General features: G+C 47.6%; 1 protein-coding gene across 1 annotated transcript in view; it reads right to left on the bottom strand.

The window, feature by feature from the left end:
- LOC125946210 (uncharacterized) overlaps positions 1-17,670 on the bottom strand; it is a 479,274-nt gene that overhangs the window by 103,937 nt on the left and 357,667 nt on the right. Inside the window, exons 5-6 of the mRNA XM_049668882.1 lie at positions 7,687-7,780; positions 680-876 (exon numbers count right to left, since the gene is read on the bottom strand). Coding sequence (XP_049524839.1) covers positions 680-876; positions 7,687-7,780 — 291 coding nt within the window. The remainder of the gene's footprint in view (positions 1-679; positions 877-7,686; positions 7,781-17,670) is intronic.

The following is a 17,670-nucleotide window of genomic DNA, read 5'->3' as shown; positions in this document are numbered from 1 at the left end:
GCGCTCTCACACAAAATACAGCTACTGCCAGCTCTCTCAGCGTTTTCTCCGAGTTAGCTTTATGTCCCAAATAAGAGTGTTAACTTCATGTTCAGCAAACATATTCAAAAAGCGGTAACAGAAAAGCTGGTGCAATGTTCCACAGCGCACGATGCGAGGCACAAGCCCCGCAGCAGGCGGATGCTATATATAAAGGCCGAACAACGTGTGCCTTTGCCGTCGCTTGTAAAGATTGCAAGGAGTTGCAAGATATCTGTCTATAGCTTGGTTTTTATAGGCACGTGAACCAGATATTACAGCTGATACACTTTAAATCCTTTCAGTTCACTCGTTGCTACAGCGAATCGCCGCCATTCCATCTATTCGAGCGCGGGTGTTCGCGGCGGCTTCTCTGCACAGCGCCCGTTACCACGCGTTTTCGAAGAGTGCGTGCGTGCGTGCGCACGGCACGTTGGGTGCTAATCGCTTGCGCTGCCAGCCGACCCTCAAGTCTCGATGCTTATGTTTGCGCAAGCGCGTCTTGGTCGGCTCCTGTCGGCTGTGTCATTATGCTCGTGCTACAGCCTGCAACGGAGTCATTGTACCTCCCGATACACGTGACTACTTGCGGGGCGCGACATGACACCTTGGAGGAGGCAAGCGCGATGCAAGCAGACACCGGAGGACGCTCCTCACTCACCAGCAGGATGCGGTTAAAGAGGGCCGCGAGTGGACGCTGGAGCCGGTCGCCGTCCACGAGCAGCGTCAGCTCGATGATGGCCCCCAGGTGGCGCTGAAGACCGGAAAGGATGCTGTCCAGGCACTCGGGGTTGTGTGCCATGCGCGTGAGCGCCGCCAGGCTCGCGTCCACCTTCTGGCTGGCCGGCTCTACTTCTTCTGCGGAGCCCGAGAAAAGAGAGAGCGCCGCGTTTCCCGCGTGAACATGGGTGCAGGAATAACGCTGGCAAATAATTTAATTATGGGGTTTTACGTGCCAAAACCACGATCTGATTATGAGGCACGCCGTAGTGGGGGACTCCGGAAACTTGGACCACCTGGGGTTTTTTAACGTGCACCTAAATCTAAGTACAGAGGTGCTGTCGCATTTCGCCCCCATCGAAATGCGGCCGCCGTGGCCGGGATTCGATCCCGCGACCTCGTGCTCGGCAGCCCAACACCATATATCCACTGAGCAACCACGGCGGGTATCGCTGGCAAATACGCGCGCGCCGGCTGTGACACAAAGTACGCAGCTATACATGATATGTGCAGAAATAAAATAGTCTTAGTTTGCTTTAACCGTTGTTTTGTATGCCCTTATTCGTTGAACAACGCCTTCGCTGACGATAATATGGTATCAGCGCTTGAATATGTTAATGAACGATGAAATATTTCATCCTCCTCCTCTTCCTACTACTACTACTACTACTACTACTACTACTACTACTACTACTACTACTACTACTACTACTACTACTAAGAAAATGAAGAGAAAGAAGAAGAAAGAATAGCGGAAACAATTTTCATCCTCAGGCTACAACTGGTGTTGAGAAACGTCTCAGTGGTGGCTGCAGAATAATTTAGACAACCTTGGCCTTAAAGCGACTTTAAACGTGATTACACGAGCGTATTTGCATTTGGCCGCCACCGCAATGTGTCCACCGTGGGAAAATAGCTACCCAAAGGGCTGCACTCCAATCGTCAGGAATAATGACGTTGATAATGATCATGATAGTAACTATAATAACCAGCATTCAGAAGGAAAGAAAGATGATAAATAGAAAATGAAAATGAAAGAAAAATAACTGTTGACACGATCACATAATTGCACATTACGTAAGTTCCCATAAGTGTTCCAGCACTTCATACAAATTGCCACGGCATTAGAAGGTCGAAGTCACGCAATAGCGATAACTATTAAAGGTCAGGCACAACGTCATGCCGCACCGAACGAAGCGGAATTTTAAAAGTCGTAAAGGATAAAAGTCAGTATGCCGAATAAGTGAGTAAATAAAACACGAGACAGTGCCCATGAAGAGCCGCGTTATATACAATATATAAAGAAAGTGAAAGTTTCGCCATAAAGGCGAAACATTCATTCCGATAGCACATTATTAGACAGCTTTACGAAGTAAATTTATCAGTTTTATCATCTGCATAATCTGCTGTAAACATTTGCTTACTAACTAAATTAATGAGCACGTTATCACACGCGCATCGGCAAACACGAAGACGTCTCACGACGCAATGTTCGCGGACACTTGTCAGAACGATAGCGGGGTGAAGAGCGGCAGCAGTGGAGCGTGAATTGCCCTTTGTGCTGCCTCTCGCTTCAATGCGAACTAGGCGCGCGAGAACACGGTGCACACGGAGCCATCACCTATCTGGCGCCACTTAGCCTTCGAACCCATCGCAGATTACCTCCAAGACAGGGCGCGCGCGCTGCCGCGCTCAGCCGCCGCTGCCAGAGTAGAAGAGGAGACGTGCACTAATCTGCCCTCTCCCCACCGCCCCTCCTAGAGCGCGCACATCTCCCCGCTCCGCCACTTGTGCGCGATAGAAGACGGCGTGCACCCTCCCGCCTTCCTCCTTATCACAAGCGACTACGCTTCCGCGAGCACGAATACTACTTTGTATTTTCTTGGAATAAAATATGTATGTATGTATGTACGCGCTACAAGAAGCCTCCGCATCTAGCCACCGTCCTTCTCAGCTCCCCTCGCAAGCTTTGCCTCGCACCTACAGCATACGGAAACGTCATCGAAGATGGCGGCGGGAATTCACCTGGAGTGTCCGTATAATTGATATCGGGGGCCCCTTATGCTACAACTAAGAGGACTTGAAGGCGAAAGCCCGAACGCCGCTAACTCAATGACACGACGACCACTTTTTGGCTGAGTCATCTTCACTCCTAACACATATTTCCCGAAGTTAATTTTGCAAGTCATCCTTATTTCACCAAACTCGGACCATGACTCAGCCCATATTTTTGCTGTCATCGTCACTCTCAACCCATATTATGCAGTCCTTTTTGAAAGTCATCCTTTATTCACCAAACTCGGACCGTGACTCGGCACTTATTTGCTGAGTCATCATCACTCTGAAACCACAATTTAGTCATTTTTTGCAAGTCATCATGTTTTTTTAAGAAGTAACCCATGCTATGATTCAAGTAACGCGAACCGTGACTTAGCACAATTTTTTGCTGAGTCACTCTCACTTGGACCGTCAAATCTCACATATATTTTTTGGAAGTCACTCCCCCCCTCCCCCACTCCACAACTCCTTGATTCCCTCTTTATTCACACTTGATTCACTCTTGATTCACCCTATCACCACTTGGTGCACCTTTATTCCCTTTTAGTTCACTATAATTTACTCTTCATTATCTTAGCTCACTCTATCTCACCATTACCTTTCGTTTGACTCCTATCACCCAACTAAACTCCTTTAATTCACCACCAATTCACTCTTAATCCACCTCATTCACCTCTCTGTATACCCATTTTTTATCATTATCATTACCATCATTACCCGGCCATTACTATAATTCTCGGTTCTTGGCCACTTCTCGGGTTTCTCGACCAATTTTTCTGCTTTGTCATGCAAATTATCATAATTAATATCGATATGTATATTCCTCATGTAATTACCTGTCGATTGATATATAATGTTAGGGGTTTGTAATCATCTTATTGAGTTGTCGATTTTTTGTGCATATTTTTTTACCAATTTTTTGTCCGATTTTTGGCCCCACTTTTTCAAGGTCACCTCAAAACGAGATATATAAGGCTTTCACCTTAATATGCCGCAAATCTTAAACTAGATATGATAGCTCAGCTCAAATTTCAGCTCAGGACACCACTGCAGCGCCGATTGCTGCCGTAGCGGACAAATTCGAAGGAAAATTTTGAATGTCGCATGTGCGAAAAATGAGTCTGTCGAATCACAAAGAAAACAGGTGTCCCTGCACATGAACAGCCACATTATATAAAAGAGCGAACATTAATATATCGCAAATCTTAACGTAGACCAGCGAAGCTCACGTTTCCACTCGCAAGAGTATAGCGCCGATCAATCCGCTCAGCAGTCAGATTAGAACTTCGAGGGCCGCCTCCTAACCCATCGCGATAAATTAAGTTAGTGGCACGTTCAAACGAGTGAGCAAGCGGCTTGATAATTTGCTCAGTAGCACCACGCCATGGCCTCGAAGCCACTGTTTTGAGTTGGCCGGCCAGCGTTTTCAAGCTGCCTTATAGAACATTCGTTGCCGACAGCCGTTCGCTGCCCGGAGCAGTGAGCACACGAACACAATTAGACACCCGCTTCTGAGCTATCTGCGCGCACTATGTTACTCCAAACGTCCTCCGATTAGTTTTTACAGCGCCGGCGGCCAAGCGCTCCAGACTTCCTTTCATCACTACTCACTGTATACTCCCCCAACCTGTCTAGAATGCGGGGAAATTGCGTTCGCGCCGTCTACCGCGTTGGTCACTGGTTAGGCTGCATGTCAGATGAGCTGCCTGGGGTCTGGACGACCGCCATTATCCGCCATGTTGGCTTTAAGATTGACTCTCAAAGACATCATTAAGGCTCTCAAAGACATCTTCTGTGCTTCACGTGGCACAGTAAACTATTAATGCGAAGAATTATTTGGCTGGCTCCTCGGGTTTTCTTCCTCGTCTTACGGCATTCGGCTGGCCTCAGTTGCACACTCCGCGCCGCATCTTAAAAGGCTGTTGCAAGCGTGACATCAAGCGCCCTCCCTCTCTCTGACCGTCTTTCGTACGCAGCAAGTGTTGCGTCTTTCTCACTGGCATGTTGCGCGGGCACGGGTTTCCCCGTGTTCTCTACGCCGATGGGTCGCGCTTGGTACTCCAGATGGCAATAGGCGTTTCCTCAATTAGCAATGCTCCTCCATAACAACTGCCTTCGTGAGCTGGTCGATGTCTGGGATGTCTGAAAAGAATTCTTGTGACCCAGAATTCGAAGCAGTACCGAGGCGGGAGCATCGTTGATTACAGTCCGGAAACGTATTTCAAGTGACAGCTTTTTTTTTTTTTTTGGATGTAGGAGCGAATATACTGACATTCATAATTAGGAGCGAATATACTTACATATACAGGGTATCCCAACTATCATGTACCAAGATTTAAATAAAAGAGCAATTGCGTTACTCGAAGAAAACCTAGTGCATATTGTTTCCAGTACACTGGAGTAGCTGCCAGTGATTTTTACAGAGAAGCTGTATATGGCTAGCCGATTTGTTCTTCTGTCGCCTGTACGCGAAAAACTATCATCGTTACCAAGGGCTCGAGCGTCGTCGTTTTCATCCACGGCTGGCTCGTTGGCGCCCCTGGGCGCAACCGCGCGAACGCGCTGGTGCTACTGCTCCCGCGTTCGTCGTCGTCTTCCACAGCTGGCTCCGTTGCCGCTCATCATTCAAGCGAAGAATTTCACTTCTCTTCTGTCGTCGTAATGGGGAGGTCGGTAACGGGTGTATGAGCCATTGCTTAAGGGGGTATGAGTCATTCATTGTCTTACGTGACGGACACATTTAATTTTGAAGCAATTCAATTTTGAAGAATCGTAAGCGGCAACGCGGCAACGGCGGACTGCGCACACACCGTCAGTGTCGTCGTTCTCTCCGTCGCAGCCGAACGTGTGTGTAACCTCATTAGGAACACAAAGACGTAACCAATAATTGAGAAAGACTTTAATGTACCGCCGGGATTAACCGAGTGATAAACACCGGGGCCGCACGTTTTAGCTTCGCTGGTTAACCATCTGTACGGAGCGCTTGGGCGGTGATTGCTTTCGTTATGAGATTTAATTGGGTAAGTGTAATTAATTATCTAACTCAAGAAGTACTGTCCTAATTATCAAAGTGTCAATGAGAAAATTGTAGAGCAACATGAAAAACTCCCTAAACAGCTTTCTGTTGCTCAATGCGTGCTACATAAAAGCGTTTTTCCGAGCGTGAAAGAAGCCCGCGAATACACGCAGAGTGCCTCGAGCGGCCAGTCGTGCGGCAATTCTGCGTGTATTCGCGGGCTTCTTTCACGACCGGAAAAACACGTTTATGTAGCACGTATTGAGCAACAGAAAGCTGTTTAGGGAGTTTTTCATGTTGCTCTACAACTTTCTCATTGACACTTTGATAATTAGGACAGTACTTCTCGAGTTAGATAATTAATTACAATACCTAATTAAATATCATAACGAACTGCTGTACTGGAAACAATATGCACTAGATTTTCTTCGAGTGGCGCGATTGCTCTTCTTGTTTTAAATCTTGGTGCATGATAGTCTGGACACCCTGTATAAATGTCCGCTGGTGGGTTTCAAACCCGAATCCCTCAGCAAAGAAGCCCGATGCTCTAAACATCAGGCCACGGACGCATTCATAAAGCGGCGGAATTAAACACCCTTAACAATTGCCCTCGTGCAAGCCAGCGCTTCGAGACACTTGGCGCGTTAGCACCGTCGCATAGCAAAAATTTAATTGTAGTAGGATGCAACTTAAAAAAAAAAAAACAGCAATTGGCAACAAAGGCACACAGACCACGCGGGGTTGTGTTACTTCGCCAGCCAATCGCAGAAGCAAACAAGATTGTCGTCCTGCGACCTTTTCAAAATGGCATCGTACTTGATACGACTGTACCTGTCGTACGTATACGTTCCACAGTAATAGACGAGTGAAAACATAAAATTACGCGTTTCTAATTTTATTTTTTGGTTACCGCCTTATTTAGGTAACAGGGAAAGTTTGAAGTACGAACTATTTGCAGCCTCACGGAGAAACAGTGGCTGGCGGTTATGAGGAGGGAGTGGGCGGGGCTTCACTGCGGACTTAAGTTGTATCCGACTATAGAAAATGTTACCGTGCCCATCTTCTAGCTGACGACGAAGATAACGTTACGAGACGCGTTCACTCGCAGCAATTCGCTGCTTGTCTGTCGTCGTACTTTGGCGCTGTGGCACGTTTCTACAAGGTCGAGCATGTCGTGTCTTGTGATTCAGTTCATTAAAACTTCCACTTGGTCTGCACGGGTCTACCATGGTGGGTGAGGGACGCGTTCGTCGCTAAAATCTGAAGCCGGTCACTTGTAATGCGCCTTTTGCCTTGTCGTCTCGTGAAAGCTTCGCGTACCCCGATTTCTACAATGCGTAAGATCTGCACTTTTGTTTAATTGAGAAACCTGCCTTTAGGTATAATGGAGAGGCACACCCGTGATAAGAAAAAAAAAATGTGGGCCAGAGGTTCAGCGAAAAAAAAAAAAATTCGAATTTGCTCGGCATTCGTCACTGCATTCGTCAGTTTCAGCTTTTCAGTGTGAGTTGCCAAATTTTTTTTTTTCGCAGAACTCCTGCGTCGCATACTTTTGATCACGGGTAACGTGTACGCTCCCAAATACACAAATAGATTTGTTTCATGCAGGAAGTATAACAGTGCCGGCAAGGCTTCCAACTAAAACATATTTCAGAACTGCATCACTGCTCTTGAGACGTTTGTATAGACGCAGAGAAAATATTCCACAGCCTGTTTGCACAGCGTAAACGGCACTCTGGCGCCTCCGCTGCGAAAGCTAAAGGCACTCGCGTAGTGAAGCACTGCGGTCTCTGGGAGCTCCCCCCAAGATTTCAATGCAGAGATGCGCGTAAGTTGGGGGCAATGCATAAACTGGCTTGGGAACTAAGGCTTACCGGCGGATGGTGTGTTGCACTTGGCTCTGAGTCGGCCATCGTCGCCGCTTTTTCGGCGGTTCAGCTTGGAACATTGGGGCTCCGCACTGGGTACCTAAGAAAGCCGAGAAAAACAGAAACATTTAGGCATGTGATTTCTGTTCTGAGCACCTTTGTCGACCGAAGGGATCTTTTTTCAATTAGCAACAAGCACACACAGAAAAGGGGGGGGGGGGGGAAGGAAAAATAAAACAGACAGACAAGCAAGCAACCAAGCAAGCAAACAAATCCACAACAATACAGCTAACACGTCTGAAAGTAGGTTTTAAGAAACAAACCTGGTGCATTGTTCAGAAATGAGCATCTTTCACTTGAATCTTTGCCGTGCTCGCCGAGAGAATGCATAAACAGCTTATTAATGAACTAATGAGCAAAGAGCATGTAGCGCATTAATGGCTGCCAGAACAAAATAACAGCTTACTGGTTAATTCAAATGGCCCAAGGCAATATACGCGGGCGATAAATGAAGGCGTTGTTGGGAGTTGCAGATACGTATTGACCACCTGGGCTGTTTTTTCTTTCACTTTTTAAAGCGAAGCTTTATGTCTAGGCGAAATCGTATATGGATAGGCGAAATCCCCTGTGTATAGAAAATTGTCATCATCAGCATTGGTTCGAGCGTCATCATCTTCTTCCGCAGCTGGTTCGTTGGCGCCCCTCGGTTAGCGCTCGCGCTCATGCTCGGCACGCGCTTGTGCCACTGCTTCCGCGTTCGTCATCGTCGTCTGCTTCCACAGCTGGCTGCGTTGCCGCTAATCCTTCCAGCGTAGAATTTCACTTCTCTTCTGTCGTCGTAATGGGGCGGCCGCGTTTACGGGGGTATGAGCCATTCATTGTCTTACCGTCACGGACAGATTTAATTTTGAAGCAATTTAATTTCGAAGAATCGCAAGCGGAAATGGCGGGCGAATGCTGCTATCCACGCCGCCGAGCAAACTCGAGACATCGAAAGCAAGCGAAAACGGCGGACTGCGGTCATACCGTCAGTGACGTCATTCTCTCCGTCGCAGCCGAACGTGTGTGTAACCTCTTAATTGAGAAATACTTTAATGAACCCTCGGGATTAACCCAGTGGTAAACACCGGGGCCGCACGTTTCAGCTTCGCTGGTCAACCATCGTCACGGAGTGAAAGGGCCAACGAATTTTTGCATTACATCCCGACGGAAATGCGTCAGCCGCGGCTCGGGGAATCGAACATGCGATCTCCTGCTAAGCAGAACATCATAACCATCTTAGCCACCTCGACGGGTGAGCAGATTATTAGTGTTAAATATATAACGCCAGGATAAGAATAAATAACATGAAACATGGTGCGCATGACGGGCGCATGAGTGCTTGTGAGTCTCCTCATACAGGTATATACATATAAACTCAGCTGCCGCTCTCCCTCGTATGGGGCGCGCCCCTACTTGAAACAAATGATCCGAAGAAAGCGTGTTTGTTGCGTCAGCGAAACGTTGGTGAAATTCGGGGACTTAACCTTATTCGACACCTTAGATATAGATCATTTCGTTCGCTTGCTCACTCTTGCTTTTGGGCATGCACCCATTCGTGCTCATTGGTGTTCGAGCGGCGGCTAACAGAGCAAGCTTTACCGTAAACAATTTCTTATTGTCTTTACGAACGCAGCTACCGGCTTCACCTAATTTAGAAGCGAAAACAAGTGTGTCTAAGGCGCGTACGAACACAGCCAAATATTAACATGAAATATATACAGTTGTGTTCGGATATGACCATTTTTTACGCAGATTTACAGACCCATATAACAAGCGACTACATTTGCTTCTTTTCTGCTCACCACCATCGATAGCAGAAAGGGTTCTTTTACAAGAAAGACAAAGATCCAGCCCAGCAACTGGTGCCTCCCTCCACCCCCCCCCCCCCTTTTTTTTTTCTTTCTCCGTTTTTTTTTTCCAAGTTACACAAAAGCAGACCAAAGAAATGTTACAATCAGTTCAGGCTTTAAAGGTTCAACTTCAATCAATTTAAATGTCATTTCCTGAGGATCAGGTGCGCACTAAACCAGTGCAACAGCGCAACGAATGGTTTGAGCAAACAAAGAGTCTTTCGCTATCGACTGAGCGGGGCAGAGAGCAAATGAAACGGCCGCCAGAGAGCAGCCGGCGGGAGAAATGCAGACAAAGTAGGCAGAAAGAAGGAAAGAAAGAAAGAAACGTCGTCGCTGAAAAGGGCAGACAAAAGAGCCGAGCAAGAATCCAGCATGGCAACCCGCGCAATCGAGCCGAGAGAAATTTCGCGAGAGGGAGAGCCTTTCCTTTTGAACTCGGCCCGAGCGAATCGAGAGGCCGTTTAGTTCTCGGTTGCCGCTGCGAGGCCCCTCGTTCCGGGCGCGCGACTCCTTGATTGCGAACAAGCAAGGGAAGCCGGCGATTGCCCGACGCACGCAGTATATATCGCGCACTAGACTGGCCGCCGCCTCAGTGGTTTAAGCTCGCCAGTTTACGACTGCAGCGGGCGTAAAAACCTGGTCAACTCGCTGCGTTTACTCCTTCTTTTTGCTCGCCGCTTTCCGCAGCCACTCGACTTCTCTTTCCTCGCCGAACGTTCTTGCGCACCTTGACAATTCTTCGTGTAGCGCGATCGCGCGCTGCAAAGCGACTTTGACGATGCTGCGATGTGGCCCGGCACTTGCCGACCAGGTAAATAAAACAGCAGCCGCGTTCGCCCAGACACCGAGATGCGTGGGTCTCCCCCGGCGTGCCTCTCGCCCGCCGCCGATCATCAACTATTCAGGGCTCCCTTTCGGCGGCCCTCGCGGCTTTCTACCTGGCGGACCCGACTCGCCGGGCCGCCTCTCGCCCACTTGATGAAAAAGCACCCCCGCGCGCGGCTTGGCCCGCGGTTCGTCCCACGCCATAGTGTATTATGTACGCTGGCGGCGACCTCACAGTGCTGCTCCTTACTGTCGGCGGGTGGTCCGACGCGGTGTCGTTTCGCTCCTCCCCAGGCCGGCGAGCAAAATGCATAACCGCGGTCGTGATTTCCGCGCGGCAGAAGAACGATAACGGGCGAAGTGAGAAACAATGATATTGCTAGTTGAAGTGTACTCAATACCCAGAGTCGCGGGAATAGGTTGTTTTGTTACTGGTGTCTCCCTATACCGATTCATTTCTCTCTCTCTCTCTCTCTATTAATTTCCTGACGTAATAAATGTCTGATGATGATACTGGAATACATGAGCGCACCGAGGTAAGACCGCTAGACACCGTATACTTAGGTGCGGAAACTAGATGGAAATGCATTATAATAGGGGAGGGAGTATCGATATATAGTTGGGCCTGTGGACATACCTAAAAGCAGAAGGCATACCAGAATTGCAGCTAAGCCAACGAAAATATTCAGTCACTAAAGAATGAACGTGGGCATGGAAGTCAAAGAACGAAGACTCGCGCAATAGCTATAACTATTGAAGGTCAAACGCAACATAACGCTACACCGAACAAAGGAACATTTTAAAGGTCACAAGCGAGAAAAGTCAGCATATTGTATCCGTAAAAAAATCCGTGCCACTGTACATGAACAGTCAGATGGAATTTTTTATATATATATATATATATATATATATATATATATCACCGACCTTGACATATTATTATTATTATTATTATTATTATTATTATTATTATTATTATTATTATTATTATTATTATTACGTCTTTTGAAAATATATATACACAAGACAGGAAAGGGAAGGCGAGGAGCAGGCTGGCAACTGCCACCGGAAGGGGCACAACGCCTGCCTACTCTGCAGAAAGGAGGAGACAGAAACATAGAAATGGAAGATAGGAAGAATGGGAGGAAAGAGGAAAGAAAGAGCAAGATGACAAATCTCAAAGAACTAAGCAGAACACACACAGTAGGGCCGGTCACTGCTGTTCACGGCACTGAAGAATGTCGAAATAGAAGAAATAGTTTCCGAAGTCCCGTCTCCTGGAAACAGAAATAGCCTACAAACGCGAACCTAAGTTGGTTACATTTTAGAAACGTAAGAAGACCGCGATGCGCCTGATCACTTCGAGACGCACACCGGGGGTACAAACATTCGTCGAGTGGCGTGCACCGCAGGCCAAGCAGACGATAGTCCCAGTCTAGCGACGTGCGCTGCGCACTGAAGGCGGGACACTCCAATATCAGGTGCTCAAGTGTCTCGCAGCAACCGCAAGACGTACACGATGGACTGACCACACGTCCTTGTGTGTATAAACGTTCGCACACGTTCAGACAGCCAACCCTTAGCTTGAGTCGTTGAGTCTCATGCGGAAATTTCGAATGAGTCAGCATTTTAACGTTGCCTCATAATCCAATGAATTAAACATGGACTATACCAACAGCTACAGCGTTCAGACAATCTCTATATTTTGCCTGGTCTGTCCGACTTCCTAGACCACTTGAAGACTATGTTCTTCTGTATTTTCTGATTTGAACAATGGGGCTATTTCAGTCCCGTATAATACCGAAGTGAATTACTTTCGGTATTTTATTCGTTATATGCAAGCTTAGCTGTAATATCAATATTTTCGTAATATCAGCTACCTTGAAAACATATTTGTCCGCTGTGTAATGTCAGCGTCAGCGTATCAAATCGCTTGATCCCGTCTACCTACTCACGAAAAAAAATTGATCGATCGATCGTTCAATAGATAGATAGATAGATAGATAGATAGATAGATAGATAGATAGATAGATAGATAGATAGATAGATAGATAGATAGATAGATAGATAGATAGATAGATAGATAGATAGATAGATAGATAGTGCACGCACACAAGTGCTTGCACGCACTTTGTGTGTGTGCAAGCACTTGAAACGCACTTGAAGTAAATAGAACTGAATTATAGCGTCGAGTGATGTCGCTTGTTTCAGTAATTGCGTGCTAGATATTGCACGTTGCTTTAATACCGCATTTCCTTGCCCCATTCGACAAATTTCGACTGCTCTATAAACTATAAACTCACGGAATGTTGCGAGAAATATTTCGGTTAAAATCTTTTTAATGCGATGGCATTATAGGTGGACTTCATACACTTTAGAGATGTCATCTACTGGCCTAAAAACGTGAGCCGCTCCCGAATGCAGTGCAGTCTAATCCGCATTCTCAAAGCGCTAGCTGTCATGAGGCAAGAATGGGAGAAAATTGCACGTGACCCACGCGCCAAACGTTTCAAAGAGCTATTTAGCACGAGTGGTTAGAGCATTGCCTAATGGTTAGAGCATTGAGCTGCCATGCTGGAAGACAGAGGTTCTATCCCACAATCGGTGGCGCACTTCTTTACAGCATTATAGGCGAACTTCACCTACTTTAGAGGTACCTAACAGAAAACTCGAGGTGCGTCACAGTGCGCCGGAATTTGTAAGAGGTAAGAGGTGTACAACTTTGATAAATGACAGTGTGCAAGGACGCATGCACGCCGCAATCATGACAATGCAAGTACGGGGATCGCATACCTAGAATGTATAGCGGTGCTAAGTTCTGGCCTGAGTTTCTTTTTTTTTTCCTCTCTCTTTTCTCTCCATCTGCAGGGAGCGAGATAGAGGAAAAGAAAGGCTGTCCAGGACCAGGGATCAAGCCACCTATCCCTTGGTTTTGAAACGAGCCGATCAGGGACTATACGTACGAATCAGGTATACTTCCTGCAACACACGTGATTTGCCACATTCTCATGCAAGCACACGCGTGCTTCATAGTGCTTAAGATTAAAAAAAGAAAATCACCGGCCCTTCCCCTGTCGAGAAAATGGCGGTAAGAGAAGCTTGTCGTGTGTGTATCTGACCTTCGTGGTGATTTTCTTTCTCTCTCTCTTTCTCTCTTTCTATCTTTCTCTGTTTCTTTTTCTTTCTACCTTTCTCTCTCTCTTTCTCTCTTTCTTTTTTTGTCCCTGGTATGTGCCATGGAGCTTGGACCCTTTCTACACTATCGCCAGGATAGTTTCTCGCCTCGCCTTGGCCCTCTTGAATGAATAAACAAACAAATAAGTAAAAGTGCCGATACAGGGATCGAACCTGGTTCTTGGGCAAAACGACCCGATGCTCTAACCCTTTATGGACGAGTGTTGCCTACCGGCCACATACCAAAGAGAGAGAATGAACTTTAATGAAAAGGATATGGCTCAGTGGCCTAAGCACGGATGAGGGTCAACGGTGGGGATCACAAAAAAATCATGGGGCCGCAACATTCATATAGGGACGAATTACCAGCGAAGCTGTTTACGCTGGAAACATGGGCTGCATACATTATGAAATCACTTTATTTTTTTCATACGGCACGACACTACGCCGACATGAGCGCCACCACGGTCACCACACCTCCCATGCATCTGCCGCAACCGCTGCTGCAGCCGCACCGTCACCTTCGTCGCATGTGACGTTATAACCACAGAAGCGCAGGCCACGTGCACAGGCGCCATCGCTACACTCTTTCCCCCTCATTATTCATCAAACAGGATTTAAAACAAAGCGCATGAAGGCCAACTTGCTACACAACTTGCACTTTCTTGTTCTATATATATATATATATATGTATGTATGTAAGGTTGCCTGTGGCAGATAGCTCAATTCTAGTTAATGAGCTGGTCTACTCGAAGAGGCGGACATTACTTGCACAAAAAATTGAAATGCATAATCGAATAATTAACAAAAAATCCCGACTTAAGTTTTTAACTAATTACCTGATGGCCCCTATTGAAATTTACAAATTGTAGCCGTAAAGTTCACAAGGCGGATCCACTTGGAACGAATTCTCAAGATGACACCAGTTTCGAAATATTAATTCCCAAATTTTGTGGAGAAATGCATTGGCGTTCCCGTTAATTTTGTGCTTGAATGCATAAGCGACGTTTTCTTAAGGAACTAACTGGAACGCCAACGTATTTCTCCGCAAAGATTTTCTCCGCAATGCATTTCTCCGCATTTCTCCGCCGTGATAACTCGTCAAACATGAAGGCGCTGCGCCACTGCAAGGAAAGATGCTAAGCACAATAGCTTGAAGTAAAGCGCAGAACCAAACGTTATTATGGGCTCAGCGCATAGATAGCGCAGGCTTAAATGTAATTAAACGCCAATGTGAGTAGTGAAGTAGGGCTAGTTGTTTTAAATGGGTGCTAAAAACAATACTAATCTATCAATTTAGGCTGGTAAAGTATTTTATCAAAGCTCTATTGATAAATAGAGCCCTGAAGCTCAAAGCCTCAGGGCCGGTATGTCAGTTTGACATAACGGATTTCAAGGTATCTCCCCATATGTGTTAGTCGTTTTGGCGAACCAAAAGTTCTCGAAACGTTTGCAAGGTTGAGCCATTGCTTTCTTAACAGTGCCATGTAGTCCTTGTTTATCAACGAATAATTAACTAGACCCGACCCGTTCGAGTAGATGCAGCCAAAATAAATGACGTCATGGCAAGCATGCGCTTAAACTTCAGGGCAGCTTCGCCACCCATCCTCCGCATTTGCACTTTTATTGCGATAGCAATTATATGGACACTCAAAAGCATATTTCTGCCGTCGGCGTCGCCGTCGGCGTCACCGTCGCCGTGAGGTTCCGTATGACGTCAATGGAGATGAAATCGTCGCCGCGCGCCGAACGCTGTATGTGCGAGTGAAAGGGCGCGAGGGGCGCGCGCTTTCACGGGGAGTGAACGCACGGCGCAGAACAAACGCGCGTTCTGCGCCGTGCTCGCTTAAGGGCTGCAGAAGTAGGCGTCTCTTTCCTCCTTTACTATCACCATATATGATGAGCAAACGCGCCTTCTTCCGACGCGCGAGAGGCCGTGGGGGAGGGGGGGGGGGAGGCGACGTTTAGCTGCGGCACCAAGTGCCTATTTATATTAGAGGCTCCGGCAACAGTCACCAACGCCGCACGCATTTTGAGCGAACGCGGGCAAAACGCCGACGGCGTCGACAACAGTTCTGCGTGTTGCCGGTGCTGCTGCATGTCCAAGTTTATACAGCTGATAAAGCTAATATCATTACTCCGTATAGCTCTCTACAAATTTGCTATCGCAATTGATGCTTCGCCTTTCAGGTGAAATTGCGACAACATTTTTTATCGAAGCCTCCACTCACAGTAAGAGTGGCCGTTCTCCTATTACAATATCGCGATTTATTACGGCAGCCTAGCATAATATACCTCTGTAGTGTTCGTTCAATTGACCGTGCTGTCCTGCGGGTTCGAAACGTTGTCACCGATGAGTTGACGAGATTTTAATTGAAAGCGTCGTTGAATATGCCTCCAAGCAAAGCTGAGGGTTATCGGAGCTCAAGCTATACCGCATGAAGTATGCTTTGTCGACGGTCAAGAAGATCTAAATTCAAGGCGGAGACATGTTTTTGCCGTGTTTTTGGAACATTTCCGCCGTGTCATGACTTCGCGCAACCTCCTCACCCTTCCACTCAACTTCCTCACCACTGCCGCGCGCCGCCTCTTCGGAATGCGTGTTTCGACGCTGATGAAATCAGTGCCGTCGGGCGCCTGGGAGTAGCGGATTTGGATGATGGCGCGGGTGGCGTAAGTTGCTCACAGCGGCTTGGGACTATCGCTTCGGGCACCGGTCGCGTTTCCGCTGGGGAGGGGGTATATTAAAAAAAATATGTCGACGGTGATTAGCAATGGAGCAATGTAGCAGCGCAACGTATTGCAGGAGACGTGTACTGCAGCGCGACTGCTCTCTCACCCTTCCTTCGGGACACGCTGCGCCATCTAGCGGCGCGTCCGAAAAGTCCGCACGTGACCTCCGAGATGCGTGGCGCGTCGGTGCGTGCGACCGCTAAGAATTGTTCCCTCGCTGGCCGCAAACCTATAGTGGCACATACTCAGTGACCCAAGGTTGGTGTGAAAGAGGTTTATTGAAGAGCGGCACATGGGCCCAGTTCATTCGTGGCGCAGCTCGCTAAAGCGGGTCACTGCGCTTGAGGAACACGTGTGGGGTGGGTTCGATTCTTCCTAGCATGGGATAACTTTTAAAAGTTTTCTTTTTCATTCATGGGGGTAGGGGAAACCGGTGAGATACCCAGATGGTCTCCGAACAAGAACCGCATGAAGTAGACCAAGAATGCTAACCACATTAAGGAAAGGGGTGAGCATCATGTGATAAGTGATGGTGGCCGTGAATTTCTTGTTTTTCTAGGCGGATGGTGCTACACGTGCGCCTAGCCGAGCCGGTTATTGAAGTGCGGTGTTTGGGTTTTGTTTAGCAGTTGCCGCACAGAAAAAACAATATCATTGAGCCTTTCCACTCGGTGAAGGTGGGTGACCAGCGAAGCTGTTTAGCACGCGACACAGAGGTGACACAGAATGGGGAGGCCGTGCATAGTCCGGACTTCCGAGGAGCAACGCGCCTACGAAGAGCGGCGGCAGGAGCAGAAACGAGAACGCAATCGTCGCCGAGAGTGCGCACTACACGCGGCCTCCCCACTACGACGAGAGAAGGGACGCTCAAAATGGAGAAAGGCACCTTGTCTTAGAGACGCGCGCGATGGTGCAGTTCGGGTAGAGCGGGAGGAAACCAGGCACGCAAGCGGTTGGAACGACGACAAAGGGAAGGCGGTGCAAACGCAGACATGGCCGACGCGGGTATGCCTTTTGGGCTAAGATCCGATCGTAGTGGTGATATCGTAGTTGTTACCCTTGTTCCTGGAATCTCTTTAGGTCCTGCAGGTGTGACAAGGGTAGTTCAAGGGCGCATTACAGGTGCCGGAGCCCACCACCCGGAGTCCACAGGGGTATGTGCCATTGCGCGTCGACCCTTTCTGCCCTATCACCAGGATCGGCCCAGATTTTTGAAAAATGCACGGAAGCCTAGCCATAAACAGGTTCGCTGTAAAAATATTAACAGTGAAACAGTTATTCATCGATGCAGATGTCAGTCGTTGCGTAGTGAGACAAAGATCTCGTGAAACTATTTATGCAAAATGTGCACTTTTTTTAAAAG

Source organism: Dermacentor silvarum, chromosome 1 (assembly GCF_013339745.2).
Source record: "Dermacentor silvarum isolate Dsil-2018 chromosome 1, BIME_Dsil_1.4, whole genome shotgun sequence".
In the NCBI taxonomy this organism is placed as follows: Eukaryota; Metazoa; Arthropoda; class Arachnida; order Ixodida; family Ixodidae; genus Dermacentor; species Dermacentor silvarum.
The sequence above is the reverse complement of the archived record's forward strand: the minus strand, read 5'-3'. Positions and strand labels throughout refer to the sequence as shown.